The 21,772-nt window shown below is 46.3% G+C and overlaps 2 protein-coding genes across 2 annotated transcripts in view; both read left to right on the plus strand.

Moving 5' to 3' along the window:
- The window catches only part of LOC142906892 (uncharacterized), a 109,661-nt gene that overhangs the window by 72,979 nt on the left and 14,910 nt on the right, over nt 1-21,772 (plus strand). The window contains exon 3 of the mRNA XM_076055613.1: nt 16,716-18,020. Within this exon, the coding sequence (XP_075911728.1) occupies nt 16,744-18,020 (1,277 nt within the window). The 5' untranslated portion in view covers nt 16,716-16,743. The remainder of the gene's footprint in view (nt 1-16,715; nt 18,021-21,772) is intronic.
- Nucleotides 12,961-21,772, plus strand: part of LOC142906881 (uncharacterized) — a 40,593-nt gene continuing 31,781 nt past the window's right edge. Inside the window, exon 1 of the mRNA XM_076055601.1 lies at nt 12,961-13,021. The gene's annotated coding sequence lies outside the window, so the exon portion shown is untranslated. The remainder of the gene's footprint in view (nt 13,022-21,772) is intronic.

The raw sequence follows: 21,772 nt of genomic DNA on the forward strand, positions 1-21,772 counted from the left end.
AAGCTCTAAATCTCTCATTGACACAAGGCCGTAATTATAATATATTATAATAATTATAATATATATTGGGCGACACACACCCCCCTCCCAATAATCAAATATGCTCAAAATTTCCCCCCCAATATATTGCTATAAAAATATTTTCTAAATATAATAATTGCTATGTTAATAAAAACAATTTGCTAAACCTTGGCCACAAAATCTGGACTTGTCTTCATATAACAATGCATAGATTTCTGTTTATATGATTGCGTTGTACTTTATGAATCCTTAATCTCTGCCATTACATACTATGAAACAAGAAAAGGTAAAAAAGTAAAAACAGAGCAATGTAATACAATACAATATTTGACATTGTATCAAATAAAACAAATTCCATCCCATGTGTTAGTGAATTTTTTAAATATTTTACGCAGGAAATGGCAGGAAATTAGTTTTCAAATTTACATTTTTTTCTGGGGGGGGGACCCCAGACCCCCTGGAAGATTTGGTTCCCCCCAATGTTGACTCCATGGCTACGCCCTTGCATTGACATGCTAATTTCTCTACCACCCCTCTCTCTCTATTTAAGGCCTCGACACAGAGGCGTTGCCTATGTGTGTATCTCTCTCTGTGTGTCTTTGTGTTATCTCTCTGTCTATGTGTCTCCGTGTCTGTGTTTTGTCTCTCAAATTGAGCAATTTTTGGAAGAACGTTATCAACCAGGTGGGGTGTTGACTTATGTTAGCCGACTCTTTGTGTTGTATTGCAGTACGTTTCTAAGTTTTCTAGGCTTGTTTTCTCTTTCATTTGTACCTGATGATGATTGCTTGTGTTGCAATCGAAACGTCGTATGCTATTTGCACACAGCGTTGGTGTACGGTGCTTTTTCTGGAATATTTTGCTGTTTTTTCCTGGATTTTCTATTTGCACAGTCACATAGTCACTTCAAGATGTTTTCTTGTTCGTGTTTTTGTTTTTTGTTTGTTGCGGTTGCACCCGATTCAAGAGCCGAAGGGCTCGCAGAGCTATACCAAATAAATGAAACTGAAAATAGTAATTAATTTATTTTTTCCCACGTGACTTTACCGAAAGAACCAAAGAGTATCTTGCTTAAGTTTTAATTTCTCTTCACCTGGCTTACTACTTTGTTACTTTGTTTTATTTTAAATATGAACAGGTTTATTTATTTATTTTTACCAGGACACGCCCGCGTTGAGCTGCTGTACCACTCTTGTTTTCAGAAGCGACCTGCCCACAACAACAATAACAACAAGGTGGGGCTTAAATTTTGATTTAAAGCTTTCGTGACTGCAGTAATTCATATTCTTAGTTTTTTCGGTAAAGTCACGTTGAAGAGAAACAGCGTGGTGGTGTTCACTCTAGATGCGTGGTGGTGTACACTTTAGACGCGTGGTGGTGTTCACTTTAGACACGTGGTGGTGTTCACACTAGACGCGTGGCGGTGTTCACTCTAGACGCGTGGCGGTGTTCACTCGACGCGTGGCTGTGAAAATTTCATGACGCCAGAGCTCAGCGTTGGAGAGGTTTTGCTGCTTCACACAAACAAACAGATGTAATGTTCTGCTTCATATTTAAGATAGCAGTCCTACCCGTTCTTCGCACGGATATGTATTGAACCTCCGAGAAGCCAATGGCTTCATCGGCCAGGAGCAAAGCGCCACCTAAAATCTCTCGGCACACTGTTAACAGCTCTAGAAGCACGGCGCGCAAACAGCTATATGGTGGAGGTAAGCATTCAGTTTTTTTTTCAGTTTCTTTATTTTGGTATAGCCCTGTGAGCCATTTGGCTCTTGAATCGGGTGCATCCACAACAAACAAAAAAACAAAAACACGAACAAGAAAAACATATTAAAGTGACTATGTGACTGTGCAAACAGAAAATACATGAAAATAAACAGCAAAATATTCCTGAAAAAAGCACCATACACCAACGCTGTGTGCAAAAAATCCCGGTGGGATGCAAGTCAAATAACAACAACAACCAAAATAAAACTTAGATTAAGGCCATCAGTCTAACTCTACTACAACAAACAAACATGTCCAAACCAAAAAACTTTCCGAATCACCCAAAAATAAAGCCATAATTGCAACGTAACAGTGATTACAGGGACTGTGACCGAATTTTTACAATGAACTACATAAATAACATGTAACACCAAACCCTAGAGCCATAGCTGGCTGCATGAGTTACTCCACATAAACAGAAGCATCAGTCGAAGTATCAAATTTTTCAATACACCTTTAAGATCAGCACGCTAAATCAAAATACAGATAATACTTTGCAGCATCATCTGGAGCGAAACATTTTATTTTACGCCAATGAATAGCTGTGGCAGCTCGGGGTGTACAACTCCTCTAGAGCAGTTTTGAGAGAAGATCTCATTGGTAGCGATTCAAGTTGCAGTTTATTGGCAATAGCATTCCAGACCCTGGGGGCATCAATAGCAAAGGCCCTTCCTCCAGTTTTTGTACGGCAATAGGGAATGTGAAGCTGGTAAATGAGCGAAGACCTGAGGTCAAATTTGTTCTTTGAAACAGAGAGGAGATCCAGCAGAGCGCTTAACTCAGGCATTGCAAAGCGCTTAACTCAGGTGTGTTGTGGGTTGACGTCACACACTCCATGGTCATTTCCCCCCCCCCCCCCAAAAAATATACAAAAGTCTATTTTTATACTTTTTACATTGTGTACAGTATGGAACCTACCCACATGCCAAATTTCAATGGTGTTGCATGTTGGGAAGTATGCTAAACATTTCGAACAGACACACATATCCACACATTTCCCTTTTATAAATATAGATAAATCAGCATTTTGCGACCCCCACTGCCACCATGTGGCATATTATTACGTGCCAGGGACTCTATAAGAGGACAACAGTCCAAGTCCATAATTGGCAATAATTAACGGCAAAGCAGTTACAAGCGACTCACAGAATTGTGCGCAGTTGCGTATACAGTACACGACTTCCCTGATTTAAAGCTTTCGTGACTGCAAGGATTCATATTATTGGTTCTTTCGGTAAAGTCACGTAGAAGGGAAACAATAAAATAATACCGAAAGAACCAAGAATATGACTTCCCTGATGGCAAACACCTTCAGGGAGCGTGATGCCTATCACACGCGTTGAATAAAAAGCATAGGACAAGTCCTTACTTAGTAACAACTCCTTACTAACAACTCCTTACTTACTAACAACTCCTATCATTTTTGATTGCTGAAGGGGTTGCCCCTCCTACCTGAAAATCCTGGCTCCACCTCTGAGTGTGTGACAGGGTCAAGTTTGTATTTGCAGTAGAGTCTATTAACTCTATTGAGCATGGAGGTTATATCAAAACAGTTTATTTTTGTTTTCCTCTGGAACTTTTTGTAAGAATGGAGTCAGGAAGTTATCACCGCACACGTGCAGCTGAAGTTGGAACTGTTCATAACAGCATTCAAGGACATCTGTGCCTGGCTTCACACCTCGAAGTTGCGATTGAACGTTAATTTATGCATTTCTGCATAACACAAATAGTATTATTTTCAACACCCTTTGCTATGTCAGCTGAATTAAGCTTTCATAAATATTCCTTTTGAAGCCAGACAGCCGAAACTGTGTGCTCGGAGTTTTGGGTTAACATTCATTTTGAAGATACTAGGGCTTCCAGGCATGTTTATGAACATTTGCCCTCTAATTGTGTGCCATAACAGCCCATGTGATGAATTTGGGACACTTTTTCACTATAACATGAATATATGAATAAGTATAGACATGTAAGTCATGTTTGACTGTATATATGCATTCCTCTGTGCCTCGATACTGACGTGTAGATGGTGTGGATATTGTTTTTTCTCTCTGCAGCTGTCGCTTCCTCTGCAGAATTTGTCTGATGGAGCAAAGGCACTCGGTGCAGCTCTGTGCAAAAAGGCATCAATGCGACCGGTGTGCATACAGGACGGATCGTACTGACCATTTGACCTTGCACCAGAGAACTCACACGGGAGAGAAACCCTTCAAGTGCAGTGTGTGTGGGAAGGCATTTTCACAGTCATCTGCTCTTGTAACAACAACAACCGCCATTCGCCACTAAGTGGCGGTGACGTCACCACGACGCCTGTGCCAGGCCATGTGCACCGTGAGGCCACGTGAAGTGTCGAACGCCCGCTGGCAGGAGGTCACTGGGCAGACCCAGGTGCCACGGGTCGACTGACCGAGATGACTGGCTGATGCACCACCTGTGCCCCCTACTGTGCCAACCTGCTGTGCTTTAGCCACCCGGCGCTCCGCTCGTTGTTGTGAGCGTCGCTCCTCCGCCCTCCGTTGTTGTTGGAGGGCGACTGCCTCCAACTGCCCAGTAGCATCCTTCACGAGCCTCCTCCACAGAGGCCGATCTTGACACCGCTGGTACCAGTCATCGGCAAGTCCACTCAGCTCCACGTCCTCCTGTACCACATCACTCCATCTCTTCTCTAGCCCGTGCCGCGCCCGCTTAGCCCCCTCAATCCGGCCAAACAAAAGCTGTTTCGGCATGCGGTGGCTGGGCATGCGGGCTACATGACCCAGCCATCGCAGCCTTGCCTGCCGGAGGAGCTCACCGATGGGACCCTGCCCAGATCTTTCAAGGATTTGTGAGCTCCTCACACAATCCAGTCTGGTTAAACCCAGGATGGATCGTAGGCAGGCCAGCCTAAATGTTTCTAACCGGCGAAGATGTTCCATTAGGGGGGTCCACGTTTCGCAAGCGTAGAGAAGGGAGGGAATGACCGTGGCCGAGAAGACCCGAAGCTTAGTGCGGAGCGACAGACCAGGCAGCTTCCACACAGCGCTACGCAACCGATGAAAAGACATTGCCGCTCGACTGATTCGGAGTGAGACCTCTGCTGTTAAACTGGAGCCAGTCATAAGCACACTGCCCAGGTATGGGAAACTCTCCACTCTCTCCACAACTGCCCCATCACCGATTGGGAGTTGTGGGGGTGGAGTGTCCGATGGTACAAAATACCCAGACAGGTGCTTAGTTTTGGTGGGGCTGATGGTAAGGCCCCACCTCTTAGTGGCACGCTCCAGTCTCAGCAGCAGCGTCTCCAACTCCTCCTCTGACTGAGCAGCTATTACCAAATCATCAGCATACATAACGTGGTTGAACAATAGGGAGCCATCCCTTGACCGCACCCGGGCATCGATTAGCCTCCCATTACATCTGTACCATATGGAGATTCCCCCGGTACAGCTCTTGTAACACACCAGAGAACACACACGGGAGAGAAACCCTTCAAGTGCAGTGTGTGTGGGAAGTCGTTTTCAGATTCATCTACTCTTGTAACACACCAGAGAACACACACGGCAGAGAAACCCTTCAAGTGCAGTGTGTGTGGGAAGGCGTTTGCACAGTCATCAAATCTTCAAAAACACCAGAGAACGCACAAGCATCAGAAGATCCACAAGGGATGGAGTCTGAAATCAGCTTGTGAAAGTCAAAGTGCCGCAATGAGTCCATCCCTCATGAAACAACCGGAAGAAAATCCCAGCTTGGACACTTTTAAAGGTATCGAGGTGAAATATGTAGAAGTGATGGTGAAGAGCGAAGAAGTGAGGGTAAAATGTGAAGATGAAGTTTCAACTCCAAAATCGGACCTTCACATCGATGGAGGCAACGTGAAGCAGGAGGAGAATTCTGACTGAGGCAGAGCGAGGCAACTCCCAGCAGTTTGTGGCAGTGGAGGTGTGGGTGGACTTCCTCCGAGACAATATAAAGTCAAATGGAGACCCGGTAGATGTGTAAGCTTGAGAAGATGTTGCTCCAATAAATGGACCTTTGCCACAGGCCTTTAATGACAAGAATGTGAAGTTGAACACTCAATTCCTAGGTTCAACCTGCAGGGTAAGAGCGGCCAGTCTTTGTGGACCTGTGGGTTGGGTAGATCTCTAACCAGGAGCGAGAAACAATAAGCTCCCAAGCGTTGAGTATGTTATCATAATTGCATTTAGATGGTGCTTGCTTAATCGCCTCTGGCAATTCGGAGTTTTGTATCGTATCTCGTCTCAAACACTGGAAGAGCACCCCCAAGTAGCAGCTGCCCCTGTGTGGCACAAGGTGGTGGCCCTGCACCGGCCTGCATGTGGACAAGAGCCTGTCAGTAGGGGGCGATTATTGACGTGGCATCTTATTTGTGGAGTTTGTAGGTAATGTTTAGAATTTGATCAATTTTGACCCAGACGCCAGCATGCAATGGCCTACTCGTTTTTAATGACACAATAGTATGTTGTACATACACTGTTAAGGAGATGGTGCGTATTTTTTTTAAAAATATCTTCTTGTTAATACGATGTAACCTGATACAGTATATTTCAGTGCAGTAATAAAATTTTGTTAAAATTACTCAATAATTTAGAATTAATACTTGTCTGATTGTGTGCGTACATGTAACATTTTGTCTAAGGGTCAAACATTGATTAAGTGATGTTAGGACAATGTGTGTGTTTTGGAAGTAACCTGTACAGATAACTCAGGTGAGGCTCATTGTTCTTGTGATACAGGTCAAAGGGTATTTTTGTGTTTTCAGGAAGCATCTTCCTCTGGAGCAACTCATTGTCTTTGAAATAGGGAGCACACTCGGATCATTGATCAGTTACACGTAGAGGAGATACATTCTCTTCAACACGAATTATAATTTTGTATTACGTGTTGACGTAGATTTTGTCTAACTAGGTCTGATTAACGTCTGGATGTTCGAAACTATCGGTTGAAGCAGCCCGGCTGCTTTTGAGATGTTGTGCACCAATAAGAGTCCACAGGTGGCTTGCACTGAATCAGTGATGCACTCCCAGAAGGCTGTGCTAGTTTTAGTTTGTGTAAAACATTCCTTTGTTTCGTGGAGAGATCGATAAATGAAAGATGTCGTGTCTGCTGATCTGCTTCATAGCAAGGAAGTAATTTTAAGTGCACATTTGAAATTCATTTTTGGTACAGATTTGTATTCGGTTACAAGGCAGAGCACATCTAGTAGATACATTCTCCACAACAACACTCATTAGAATTTTGCATGACGTCTTATATGTTGGTGAACTAGGACAAGAAATGGTCCTTGCTGATTAACGTCTGGATGTTCACAACCAAGGGTTGAAGCAAGCCTGACCGCCTGCGGTGCCCCTCAACCATTTACAGCCTGGGGCCAGAAAAGTCACGAAAAAAATTGCACACGAATGAGGCCTCCACGCAAGCTCCCAATGCTAGATTGAACGCTTTCGTGACTGCAAGGATCCATACTCTTTGGTTCTATTGGGTAAAGTCACGTAGGTAAAAAATAAAATAACAAAAATCACGACGTTTCGGCCACAACACAAGCGGCCTTCATCAGGCGAAGGGACCAGGCTGTCTCGAGGACAGCGCTGGAGCGAAACACAACCACTCTCAGACCGCGGACCTTTAAGCTGTGTGCGAGCAAACAAGGTGTCCTGACAAATAAATTAGCATAAAAATTAGCATTTGATTGGCCGATTTTAGAAAAGACGTGGTGTACGTGCCGGTGGACTTGCCGTTTGGCGCGGGGGGGGGGGGGGGGTGAGTTTACCTATTGATGGGGTGAAAAGGGAATTTATAAGAGCTGTGAAAGTTTGGGGTACCACTGCTTGAAAAATATACTGTACCATTAAAATTAGTTTAATGTTTAGTTCGATTTAGAACATCTTTCCAATGGTTGCTTAATTTGAAACATCTTCTCGGTTGAAATTGTGTCTGTGTTTGTAGATCTGAATTGCCTCGTGAACAAATCTCTGATAAAAAAACCCGTGGGTTTGCAAAGAACCTTGGTATTGGAGAAAATTATATCGTGATCACCCACAGCGTTGTAACAGTGATCAGCCACGGCAGAAGAATTTGTTTTGCCGTGTTTCAAATCTGATTTGTGCTCGCGAATTCGGTCAGAGACATGTCGCTTTGTCTCCCCGATATAGCAATCACCGCAGGTACAACTCAATTTATAAACCCCGGGGTACTGTAAGTCAAGAATGACATCCTTCACGGATGGGATCAGATCACGAATTTTGTGTACTGTATTGAACCGGACCTGGATCTTGTGTTTGTTTAGAATTTTGGAAATCTTTTTAGTAACGCCTGCTATATATGGTAGTGTGATGGTTTTGACCGGAGTATCAAGTGGTTGTTTCTGTATGGAGGGAGAAACAGCTTGGCGGATGGTACGGTCAGAGTAACCATTCCTTTTGAGGGCCAGGTGTACATGTTTTAATTCACTGGTCAGGTGGTGTTGGTCCGAAATGAAATGAGCCCTATGGTATAAAGTTTTGAAGAGAATTATTTTGGGCTGGGTGGTGGTGGGAATCAGGTTTAAAGTAGGAATCTGTGTGGGTGGGTTTCCTGTAGACAGAATGCCCCAATGAGCTATCAGGTCTCCTCTCAAATAGAACATCTAAGAATGGTAGCTTGCCATCTTTCTCCACTTCCATGATGAATTTGATGGCGGGATGTCTGGAATTGATGTGGTGTAGGAAAAGGTTCAGAGCTGGGAGGCCATGTGGCCAAATGACGAAAGTGTCATCCACAGATCTCTTCCACAGGGAAGGTCTGAGGGTGGAAGTCTGGATGGCGTCTGATTCAAATTTCTCCATGAAAATATTGGCTATCACTGGTGACAAGGGGGATCCGATGGGGGTACCCTCATTTTGTTTGTAGAAGGAGCCATTCCAAGTAAAGTAGGTATTGTTGAGGCAGTGCCTAACCAGTGCAGGTGTGTCGGGATCTAGTCCATGTTGGACCAAATTTTCAATTATTTCAATGGTATCAGGTACTGGGACCTTGGTGAACAAAGAGACCACATCGAAGCTGACAAGGATATCGTCAGGGGACAGTACAACGTATTTGACCATAGAGGCCAATTGGGCTGAGTTAAGTACTGCTGAGGCGGTCTTGCCAGTGAAAGGCAGCAAGGTATCTGACAGAAAACGGGCTAGTCTATAGGTAGGGGAGTTGATCGTGGATACGATGGGTCGTAGTGGGGTGCCTTTTTTACGAATCTTGGGAAGACCATAGAATCTAGGGGGTCTTGCAGCAGAAGGTTTTAGGGAGGGACGTTTAGTTGGGTCGATTAGGGAGGTCGAACTTGTGATGATCTTGTTGGTTTTTATCGCTAGGCTATTGGTAGGGTCATTTTTTATTTTTGAGTAACTTCCATCGTTGAGCAGATTCTGGATTTTGTTGTTGTATGAATCTTTATCCATAATAACAGTAGCGTTGCCTTTATCGGCTGAGAGGATTACTATATCACTTCTGTTTTTTAAATTCGCGAGTTCAGAGCGTTCATTTTAGCTGATGTTACTAATAGGTTTCTTAGCATTCTTAAGAATAGTGGCTATTTCAGCTCTCGCAACGTCTGCTTGGATGTGTCCTACGCCTTTGAGGGCTACATCGACCTGAGAGATGATATCATCTACTGGTATGTGTTTTGGGGTGACAGCAAAATTTAGTCCCCTAGCCAGTACTGTTTTCAGATTGTCTGAAATCGGGGTGCTACTCTGATTAATGACGAATGGGTTCTTCTTTGATAGGTGGTTGAATTTAGAAATCAGGTTAGCTTTACATTTGACTGACAGTGACTCCGCAGAAGCAGTCATGTTGTCTACGTGATTCCAATCAGACGGTGACATTTTTTTGTGTTAACATTAAATGAGCTTGTAGGAGAGTCCAGTCTAAAGTATCGAGTTCAAATCGGAGTAGCCTTATCCTCTCTGAGATTAAAGATAGGCTGGCCTTAAGCAGAATCTGTTTAGAATTCGGAGAAGATACAGCAGCAGAAGTGAGTGTGAAAGCGGTTAAAGTCACGTAGGTAAAAAGCTCCCCATGCTCCGTTTTGAAGTTTTAAAATGAAACAGTTTTAATTTGATTATGTTTTGAATTCGATAATTGTATTTATTCATTAAAAGCTTATATCATCTTACATCTGGAAGATTTATTTGAAAACGACATTTGGTATGAATTTTCTCTCGTCGTTAAGTAGATGGCCTTGCCGGGGGTTCGGTTCGATGCGGACTTTCACCTGGTTGGGATCGCGGGATCGAGATGAGGCGACACAGAGCTGGCCGTGCGAGAAGACCACCGTCTGCAGATCGATTCCAACGCGATTGAACGTCTGTCCCTGCACCTCCGTCGTTCATGCAGGGGACGCGTAGGTTTGCAGCGCCCCCTGCATGAAAACGACAATGTGCAGCGCTAGTCACGAAGTTGTGCGTAAGCGCCATAACAAGGCGCTGTAAGCTGACCTGCCACCACGTTCACAGGTCAACAGTGGGCAGCCGAGAGAGCGAGGTGCGTAGGGGTCGACCAAAGGTTAAACCCCCGGCCCCCCCCTGTGACCGGAGACTAACACCCCTGACCCCCCACCGGTCCCGAAGGCCCCTTAAGATAAGACCTTCCAGAAGGTTCTGGGAGGGGGGGGGGGATCAGGAGGGGAGGGGTGACCCCGACCTGGGGTTAAAAGCCCGGCCCCCTGGACCGGCCGGGCAGTATTTACCAACTCAAGCCTGAAGACATCCGAAGACCTGAAGACTGGACCAGCACCCGGGGACCCTCTCCGAGCTCTCGCCAGAGCCGGGTTGTAGCGGACCAGAGGTGAGCTCCCGTACCCTGGCTGGGACGGGTCATCCTGTCTTCCCTTAACGCCGGGCTAAGGGACCCGTGGGTAGCAGAGCCCGGAGTGTGCAGGCTGCGATAGAAGGGAGGCTGTCACTCGCGTAGGCTATCAAGTGGAAGGGGCCGTACACCTTCGTGGTACAGTAGTGTGTAGAGCCGAGTTCAAAAGAGTTATAATAAACGCGTTGCCTCAACCAGACGTCTACGTGTGGTTAGTTAAGGACACAACACTTATATAAAAGAGTTTAGCCAGTGGGTTTTGAAAGTACCTTCGTCTTCCAGAAATCTATTTCGCGTGAGCCCACCGCATTAAAACAATGCTCAGCTGAGCAGGGCGAGCCACGGGGGTGGGGGGTCACCTTATCTTTGCGACGTGCCGTAGCTCACGTGACTTCTGCCGCGACAATGTCTGGATGTTTTCGCCTGAGGACGACCACTCGTGTTGCGATAGAAACGTCGTGATTTATTTTATTTTTTCTACCTGCGTGACTTCACTCAAAGAACCAAAGAGTATGAAAGACATCTTGTCTGCTGATCTTGTTCATATCTGTCTACATTGAAATCCCACATTGCTTACACGCACACACCACATACAATGAAATAAATAGAAACTGGTACGACTTCCGGGGATGGGCAAAGATTGAGGAATCTCTTTCAATGGAGCGAGTTAAGTTTGTTCGATTCAACATCTCTCTGTCCATCTGTGTCTCTGTTCCCCTCTGTGTCTCTCTCGCTGACTGTTTCTCTGTCATCTCTGTATCTTTCTTTCTGTCTTCCTCTTGTCTGTGTCTGTCCACCTTTCTCTTGTCAGTCTCTGTGTGTGTCTCTATCAGCGTCTTTCCAACCGTATTCAACTACTGTCAGTAGCAACATGCGCCAATTCAACTTTCATGGCCCACGACTGCACGCGACTCAAACTTGCTCCGAGTCTCTGTGTGTACGTTGAACTTATTTCGCACCATACGTAGCCAACCATGCTAATCTGTTGGTCTCTGTGTGAGTCTCTGTGTGTTTCTGAAACTTCTTTTGCACTGTACGTAGCTGAACCTGCACAGGAGGAGCGGCTGGTATCTGTGGAGCTGTGGGCTGGGTACATCTGTCAGCAGGAGCGAGAGACAATGAAGCTCCCAAGCATTCACTACGTTACCAACATCACATTTGCACTCATAAGTCGCTTGCCTAATTGCCTCAGCAACTCGGTGTTTCGTATCGAATCTCATCTCAAACAAGCGAAGGACCCCCCCCCCCCCCCCACTAAGTGGCAGCTGCCCCTGTGTGGCACAAGGTGGCCCTGCACCGGCCTGCACGTGGACATGAGTCTGTCGGTAGGGGGCGATCATTGAAGCGCCATCTCCGTTGTGTAGTTTCTGGATAATGTTTGGAATTACCCCAATTTTGACCCTGACACAAATATGCAATGACCTGCGCGTTGTGTGTGCGTACGTACACACAGTGTACTCACAATAATGTTCACGTTGTTGTTGCTGAGCTCACACACCCAAGGGGTCTCGGATAAAGGGAGGGGGCAATGGAAAATTAATCTAAATCAACTTAAACTCCAACCCCGCTCTGTGACGTCGCCACTCAGCATTACCTCATCGGAGTGAAACGCCAGGGGGAGGTGTACCTCGCTAGTGACGTCATGTCACCAGGGTATTCACCCCACCCCGTCCAAGGCGCCCTTGAGTGTGTCACACTCTACCTGGGTCGCTTTCGTTTTCTGTTCAAGTAGAATCCATACTTGGGCAAGGCCACGCCCAGTGACTGGCGGCTCATTAACATAATTATTTCGTGAAAGCTGTCGCGACGGGTTCAGCACCCACCCCCATCCCTCCACATATGGGCTGGGACATTAACATAATTTATTCACCTAAATTATGTCACGTACGGAGCCGCCTATTGTTATCGTTCCCCACAAGTGACGTCATGTCGTCTCCTGCTGCCGCGTGACGTCACGAGATAACAGGAAGCTGCTGCTCCGCCCGTGCACTGACATCCGAGGTGAGAAATTCTCATCGCGGTTGTGGTGGTGGTGGTGGTTGTTGTTGTGGTGGTTGTGGTGGTGGTTGTTTTTGTTTACCGAGGTAGAGCCTCGCTCTCTCTCTCTCTCAGGGATGTCAATTGAGTAGCAGCGAGCATGGAAGCGATGTCCAGGTTGAAACTTTACAGCACGGGGCCTAGCCACGCGTGGCCTTGCCTCTTGCCCTCGCCTGATCGCGTTTGCTTCAATTCTCTTGCTTAAGTTTAATTTGTCTTCACGGGGCTCGCCACTTTGTCAGTTTGTTTTACTTTTAAATATTCACGCAGTTTTTATTTCATTTTTTTTTACCAGGCCAAGCTCGTTTGAGCTGCTGTACCGCTTTTGTTTTCAGAAGCGACCTGCCCACATCACAAGGTGAGGCTCGTCAACAGCGTGGCGGTGTTCACTCTGGACGCGTGGCGGTGTTCACTCTGGACGCGTGGCGGTGTTCACTTTGGACGCGTGGCGGTGTTCACTTTGGACGCGTGGCGGTGTTCACTCTAGACGCGTGGCGGTGTTCACTCTGGGCGCGTAGCGGTGTTCACTCTAGACGCGTGGCGGTGTTCACTCTGTACGTGTGGCGGTGTTCACTCTAGACGCGTGGCGGTGGTCACTCTAGACGCTTGGCGGTGTTCACTCTGGACGCGTGGCGGTGTTCACTCTGGACGCGTGGCGGTGTTCACTCTGGACGCGTGGCGGTGTTCACTTTGGACGCGTGGCGGTGTTCACTCTAGACGCGTGGTGGTGTTCACTCTGGACGCGTGGCGGTGTTCCCGCTGGTCGCGTGGCGGTGTTCACTCTAGACGCGTGGCAGTGGTCACTCTAGACCAGTGGTTCTTAACCTGGGTTCGATCGAACCCCAGGGGTTCGGTGAGTCGATCTCAGGGGTTCGGCAGAGACCCCGCCACGGAGGTCCGGACACACTTGAATTATTGTGTAAATTTGTGATGACACACACGGCCCGCTTGGCCATCACTGGCTGCAGATGATCATGCTACACTGCTTGGCCAATCAGCGCTGCGGGGAATTTAGTGCGTACTCAGTAGTCAACGTGTGACTGTTGTTGTCGTACGTCGTGTGATTTCTTTAATATTTTATCCATACTAACTATGTCGGGCAAAAGAAGAAAGTGGTCGGACGAATATGTACAACATGGATTCTCATGTATCACGGAACGTGATGGGAGTGAGCGTCCTATCTGCATGATTTGCAACGCCAAGTTGAGCAACTCTAGTCTTGCACCGGCAAAACTAAAGGAACACTTCTTGAAGCTGCATGGAGACGGGGAATACAAGAACACAACACTTGCTGAATTCAGGGTGAAGAGAGCCAGATTCGATGAAAGGGCCACTCTGCCTGCTCTTGGATTTGTACCTGTTAACAAACCGATCCTGACAGCATCGTACGAAGTTGCTTACCTGATCGCAAAGCAGGGCAAGCCACACACCATTGGTGAAACACTTGTGAAACCAGCTGCATTAAAGATGGCGAATCTGATACTCGGAACAGCGGCCGAAGGTAAATTATCCCAAATTCCCCTTTCAAATGACACCGTCAGTGACAGAATAGAAGACATGAGTAAAGACATCTTGGCTCAAGTAGTCGCGGATCTGATTTCAAGCCCGGCAAAATTCAGCCTTCAACTCGACGAAACCACAGACGTTTCTGATCTAAGCCAGCTTGCTGTTTTTGTACGCTATGTGAAAGACGACATGATAAAAGAAGAGTTTTTATTTTGTAAGCCTCTTACAACAACAACGAAGGCAGCCGATGTGAAGAAGCTTGTGGATGACTTCTTCAGAGACAACAATCTTTCATGGGATATGGTTTCTGCAGTTTGTACGGACGGAGCTCCAGTCATGCTGGGAAGAAAGTCTGGTTTTGGTGCGCTAGTAAAGGCCGATGCACCACACATCATTGTGACGCATTGTATTCTGCACAGGCATGCGTTGGCAACAAAAACCTTACCTCCAAAAATGGCAGAAGTATTAAAAACTGTGGTGGAATGTGTGAACTATGTGCGAAAAAGTGCTCTGAGGCACCGCATCTTCAGTGAGCTGTGTAAAGAAATGGGCTCTGAATTTGAGGTACTTCTGCTCCATTCTAATATTCGGTGGTTATCCCGGGGACAGGTGCTGAATCGTGTTTTTGCCATGCGTGTGGAATTAGCCCTGTTTTTGCAAGAGCACCAACACTGCCATGCAGATTGCTTAAAAAATCCTGAGTTCATTCTCATTTTAGCGTACATGGCTGATATATTCGCAGCTCTCAATCATCTCAATCAGCAGATGCAGGGTGGTGGAGTCAATATCATGGAAGCAGAAGAACACCTGAAGGCTTTTCAAAAAAAGCTACCGTTATGGAAACGACGAACAGAGAACAATAACTTCGCAAACTTCCCGCTTCTGGACGACTGTGCAAGTAAGATCGAAGATGTGTCTGGAATCGGAGATATTTTTGTATCCACGGAACTGAAGCAAACAATTGCCACGCACTTAGATGAGCTTGCAAAGTCTCTCGCTGTTGAAACAGCAGATGTCAATGATGAATTCCTCGACGAAATCATTGAAATTCAGCAGAGCCAGGTTCAACAGCAACTCTTCAGAACAACAACGCTCTCAACGTTTTGGTGTCGACAAATGAACAAGTATCCAGTTATTGCTAAGAAAGCCCTGGATTTTTTTTATACCATTTGTTACAACATATCTTTGTGAGCAATCCTTTTCGAGGATGCTGGACATAAAAACGAAGAAAAGGAACAGACTTTGCTGTGAAAATGACATGAGAGTGGCACTTGCCAAGGTGAAGCCACGCATATCTGAACTGATCTCTCAAAGGCAACAGCAGAAGTCACATTGATTTCCAGGTATGTAATTTGTTGTGAGTTTATGCATTGTGTTGGTTTTATTCTTTGAACAAGGTAATGTTCATGCACGGCTCATTTTGTGTACCAGTAAAAAACATATCTATGTCTTGAATTTGAAAAAAATCACATTTTATTTTTCACTAAAGAGGGGTTCGGTGAATGCGCATATGAAACTGGTGGGGTTCGGTACCTCCAACAAGGTTAAGAACCACTGCTCTAGACGCTTGGCGGTGTTCACTCTGGGCGCGTGGCGGTGTTCACTCTAGACGCTTGGCGGTGTTCACTCTGGGCGCGTGGTGGTGTTCACTCTCTACATGTGGAGGGGAAACCCGGGGATCGGGAGGGAAATCCACGCGACCACGGGGAGAGAGAGAGAGACACGCAGCCTCGGCTGTGTTGATTGATCCTCAATGAATTACTTGATGGAATGAGGAACTATTAATTCTGAGCAGGTGAACGTGGCCAGGCGTGAGTCTGGACACACCACCACCTGTGAACCATGCCAGTGCGTGACAGTGGTGGAGCCAGTGGGGGTGGGGTGGCACGTGCCCCCCCAACAGTCCGATCGAAGGGGTTGCCCCCCCTAACTGAAAATCCTGGCTCCACCTCTGAGTGTGTGACGGTGTCAAGTTTGTATTTGCAGTAAAGTCTATTAACTCTATTGAGCACGGGTCTTATATCAAAACAGTAGTTTATTTTCGTATTTTTTCTCTGCAACTCTTTGTAAGAATGGAGTCAGGAAGTTATCACAGCACACATGCAGCTGAAGTCGGAACTGTTCATCCCAGCATTCAAGGACATCTGTGCCTGGGTTCACACCTCTAAGTTGTGATTGAACATTAATTTATGCATTTCTGCATAACACAAATAGTATTATTTTCAACACCCTTTGCTATGTCAGCTGAATTTAGCTTTCATAAATATTCCTTTTGAAGCCAGACATCCGAAATTGTGTGCTCGGAGTTTTGGGTTAACATTCATTTTGAAAAAAATACTAGGGCTTCCAGGCACGTTTATAACCATTTGCCCTCTCATTGTGTGCCATAACAGATCGTGTGATGAATTTGGGACACTTTTTCACTATAACATGAATATATGAAGAAGTATAGACGTGTTAGTCACGTGTTACTGTGTGTATGCATTCCTCTGTGCATCGATACTGACGTGTAGATAGTGTTTTATATTCCTTTTTTCTGTCTGCAGCTGTCGCTTCCTCTGCAGTATTTGTCTGATGGAGCAAAGGCACTCGGCGCGGCTCGGTGCAAAAAGGCAACAATGCGACCGGCGTGCATACAGCACGGATCGTACTGGAAATTTGACACGGCACCAGATAACTCGCACAGGAGAGAAACCCTTCAAGTGCAGTGTGTGTGGGAAGGCGTTTGCACATTCATCTGCTCTTGTAACACACCAGAGAACACACACGGGAAAGAAACCCTTCAAGTGCAGTGTGTGTGGGAAGGCGTTTACACAGTCACCACATCTTCAAGTACACCAGAGAACACACACGGGAGAGAAACCCTTCAAGTGCAGTGTGTGTGGGAAGGCGTTTGCACATTCATCTGCTCTTGTAACACACCAGAGATCGCACACGGGAAAGAAACCCTTCAAGTGCAGTGTGTGTCGGAAGGCGTTTGCACAGTCACCACATCTTCAAGCACACCGGAGAACTCACACGGGCGAGAAACCCTTCAAGTGCAGTGTGTGTGGGAAGGCGTTTTCAGATTCATCTGCTCTTGTACCACACCAGAGAACACACACGGGAGAGAAACCCTTCAATTGCAGTGTGTGTGGGAAGGCGTTTTCACAGTCACCAAATCTGGTAAAACACCAGAGAACACACACGGGAGAGAAGCCCTTCAGGTGCAGTGTGTGTGGGAAGGCGTTTACATGTTCATCTGCTCTTGTAACACACCAGAGAACACACACAGGAGAGAAACCCTTCAAGTGCAGTGTGTGTGGGAAGGCGTTTGCACGTTCATCTGTTCTTATAACACACCAGAGTACACACACAGGAGAGAAACCCTTCAAGTGCAGTGTGTGTGGGAAGGCGTTTGCACATTCATCTACTCTTAAAAAACACCAGAGAACACACACAGGGGAGAAACCCTTCAAGTGCAGTGTGTGTGGGAAGGCATTTACACTTTCATCAAATCTTCATGTCCACCAGAGAACACACATGGGAGAGAAACCCTTCAAGTGCAGTTTGTGTGGGAAGGCGTTTACACATTCATCTGGTCTTGTAACACATCAGAGAAGACACACAGGAGAGAAACACTTCAAGTGCAGTGTGTGTGGGAAGGCGTTTGCACATTCATCTACTCTTAAAAAACACCAGAGAACACACACAGGAGAGAACCCCTTCAAGTGCAGTGTGTGTGGGAAGGCGTTTGCACAGTCATCTACTCTTGTAGCACACCAGAGAAGTCACGGGGAAGAGAAACCCTTCAAGTGCAGTGTGTGTGGAAAGGCGTTTGCACGTTCATCAAATCTTCATGTACACCAGAGAACACACAAGCATCAGACGATCCGCAAGGAGTGGAGTCTGAAATCAGCTTGTGGAAGTCAAAGTGCCGCAATGTGCCCATCCCTCATGAAACAAGAACCGGAAGAAAATCCCAGCTTGGACACTTTTAAAGGTATCGAGGTGAAATATAACGAGGTGAAGGTGAAATGTGAAGAAGTGATGGTGAAGAGCGAAGAAGTGAAGGTAAAATGTGAAGATTCAACTCCAAAGTCGGACCGTCACATCAATGGAGGAAACGTGAAGCAGGAGGAGAATTCTGACTGTGAGGCAGAGCGAGGCAACTCCCAGCAGTTTGTGGAAGTGGAGGTGTGGGTGGACTTCCTCCGAGACAATACCAAGTCAATTGGAGACCCGTTAGATGTGTAAGCTTGAGACGATGTCGCTCCAATAGATGCACCTTTGTCACAGGCCGTTAATGACAATCAATGAAGTTGAACACTCAATTCCTAGGTAAGAGCGGCCAGTCTTTGTGGACCTGTGGGTTGGGTAGATCTCTAACCATGAGCGAGAGCCAATAAGCTCCCAAGCATTCACTATGTTCTAATAATTCCATTTATATTTTGTTTGCTTAATCACCTCTGGCAATTCGGAGTTTTGTATCGTATCTCGTCTCAAACACTCGAAGAGCATCCCCAAATAGCAGCTGCCCCTTTGTGGCACAAGGTGGTGGCCCTGCACCGGCCTGCATGTGGACAAGAGCCTGTCAGTAGGGGGTGATGGTTGATGCGGCATCTTGGTTGTGTAGTTTGTAGGTAATGTTTAGAATTTGATACATTTTGACCCAGACGCCAGCATGCAATGGCCAACTCGTTTTGAATGGCGCAATAGTATGTTGTACATACACTGTTAAGCAGACGGTGCATATTTTTTTAAAATAGCTTGTTAATGCGCTGTAACCTTACTCATTGGTTTTTTCGGTAAAGTCATGTATGTAGAAATACAATAAAATTATATTAAATACAAAACAATCACGACGTTTAGATCACAACACAAGCGATCTTCATCAGGTGTCAAGGACAAATCATGGCAAGAACAAATCATGGAGGTAAATACAACAAAAAGATGAGAGACGAGAATTTAACAAACCTAAAAAATATGTGAAGCACAACCAGTCAGGCCAACAACACAGACACTTCCTGGCGGACCACGAATTTCAGGAGTGTTAAATTTCGTGTTCAACTTCTGGATTGCACAAACCAGCATAGACAGAGTGAAAATGAGGTACATGGTCAGTAGGAAAGACAGACAGAGAGGCAAGAAGAGAGAGAGGTGAACAGAAGCTTAAATAAGCAGCTCATCTTGCGGCAGCTCAAAGCAGCACATCTTGCATATACACAGCAGGGGGGGGGGCGGGGTGGGAACAGGCTTGGGGTGCACCTGTAATTCAATTTTGTTCATATTCCTGTCAATAATTTAGAATGAATACTTGTCTGATTGTGTACGTACATGTAGCATTTTGTGTATAAGGGTCAAACATTGAATAAGTGATGTTAAGACAAAGTGTGTGTTTTGGAAGTAACCTGTACAGATAACTCAGGTGAGACTCATTGTTCTTGTGATACAGGTCAAAGGGTATTTTATGTTTCAGGAAGCTTCTCCCTCTGGAGCAACTCATTGTCTTTGAAATAGGGAGCACACTCGGATCATTCATCAGTTACAAGGCATACCTCTCAAAAGTTACACGTAGAGGAGATACATTCTCTACAACACGAATTATAATTTTGTATTACATGTTGACGTATATTTTCTCGAATTAGGACAATAAATTGTCCTTGCTGATTAACGTCTGGATGTTCACAACCATGGCTTGAAGCAAGCCAGATCGCCTGCGGTGCCCCTCACAACCATTTACGACCTGGGGCCAGGAAAGTCACGAAAAAAATTGCACACGAACGACGCCTCCACGCAAGCTCCCGATGCTCCCTTTTGAAGTTTTAAAATGAAACAACTTTGAATTGTATTATTTTGAATTAGATAATTGTTTTTCTTCATTAAAAGCGTATTAATTGAAAACGATATTTCGTGTGAATTGTCTCGCGTCATTAAGTAGATGGCTTTGCCGGTGGTTTGGTTCGATGCGAACTTTCACCTGGTTGGGATCGCGGGATCCAGATGAGGCGACACAGAGCTGGCCGTGCGAGAAGACCGCCGTCCGCAAATTGATTCCAATGCGATCGAACGTCTGTCCCTGCGCCTCCATCGTTCATGCAGGGGACGCGTAGGTTTGCAGCGCCCCCTGCATGAATACGACGGAACGTGCAGCGTTAGTCACGAAGTTGTGCGTAAGCGCCACAACAAGGCGCTGTAAGCTGACCTGCCACCACGTTCACGGGTCAACAGGGGGCAGCCGAGAGAGAGAGTGAGGTGTGTACGGGTCGACCAAAGTAAACCCCCGCCCCCCCCCGTGACCCGGGAATAACACCCTTGACCCCCCACACGTCTCTAAGGCCCCTTAAGATAAGACCTTCCAGAAGGTTCTGGGAGGGGGGGTTGGTGGTTCAGGAGGGGAGGGGTGACCCCGACCTGGGGTTAAAAGCCCGGCCCCCTGGACCGGCCGGGCAGTGTTCACCAACTCAAGCCTGAAGACATCCGAAGACCTGAAGACTGGACCAGCACCCAGGGACCCTCAACCGAGGCTCTTGTTAGAGCCGAGTTGTAGCGGACCAGAGGTGAGCTCCCGTACCCTGGCTGTGACGGGTCGTCCAGTCTTCCCTTAACGCCGGGCTAAGGGACCTGTGGGTAGCAGAGCCCGGAGTGTGCAGGCTGCGATAGAAGGGAGGCTGTCACTCCTGGAGGCTATCGGGTGGAAGGGGCCGTACCCCTTCGTGTTACAGTAGTGTGTAGAGCCGAGTTCAAAAGAGTTGTAATAATAAACGCGTTGCCTCAACCAGACGTCTCCGTGTGGTTAGTTAAGGACACAACGCGTATATAAAAGAGAATAGCTAGTGGGTTATCAAAGTACCTTCGTTTTACAGAAATCAATTTCGCGTGAGCCCACCACATTAAAACAATGCTCAGCTGAGCGGGGCGAGCCACGGGGGGGGGGGGGTCACCTTATCTTTGTCACGTGCCGTAGCTCACGTGACTTCTGCCGCGACAATGTCTGGATGTTTTAGCCTGAGGACGACCGCTCGTGTTGCGATCGAAACGTCGTGATTTATTTATTATTATTTTATTTTTTCGACCTACGTGACTTTACTGAAAGAACCAAAGACTATGAAAGACGTCTTGTCTGCTGATCTTGTTCATATCTGTGTACATCGATATCTCACATTGCTTACACGTACACACCACACGCAATGAAGTAAATAGAAACTAGAACGACTTACTTCCAGGGATGGGCAAAGATGGAGGAATCTCAATGGAGCGAGTTAAGTGTGTTCGATTCAACATCTCTCTATCCGTCTGTGTCTCTGTTCCCCTCTTTGTGTCTCTCTCGCTGACTGTGTCTCTGTCGTCTCTGTATCTTTCTGTCTTCCTCTTGTCTGTTTCTGTCCACCTCTCTATTGTCAGTCTCTCTGTGTGTCTCTATCAGCGTCTTTCCAACCGTATTCAACTACTGTCAGTAGCAACATAAACCCATTCAACTTTCATGGCCCACGACTGCACGCGACTCAAACTTGCTCCGACTCTCTGTGTGTACGTTGAACTTATTTTGCACCATACGTAGCCAACCATGCTATCTGTGGGTCTCTGTGAGTCTCTGTGTGTATTTGGAACTTCTTTTTCACCG

The sequence above is a fragment of the Petromyzon marinus genome, chromosome 71 (genome assembly GCF_048934315.1).
Source record: "Petromyzon marinus isolate PM22_M1 ecotype Great Lakes invasive population chromosome 71, UKy_Petmar_22M1.pri1.0, whole genome shotgun sequence".
Classification (NCBI taxonomy): domain Eukaryota; kingdom Metazoa; phylum Chordata; class Hyperoartia; order Petromyzontiformes; family Petromyzontidae; genus Petromyzon; species Petromyzon marinus.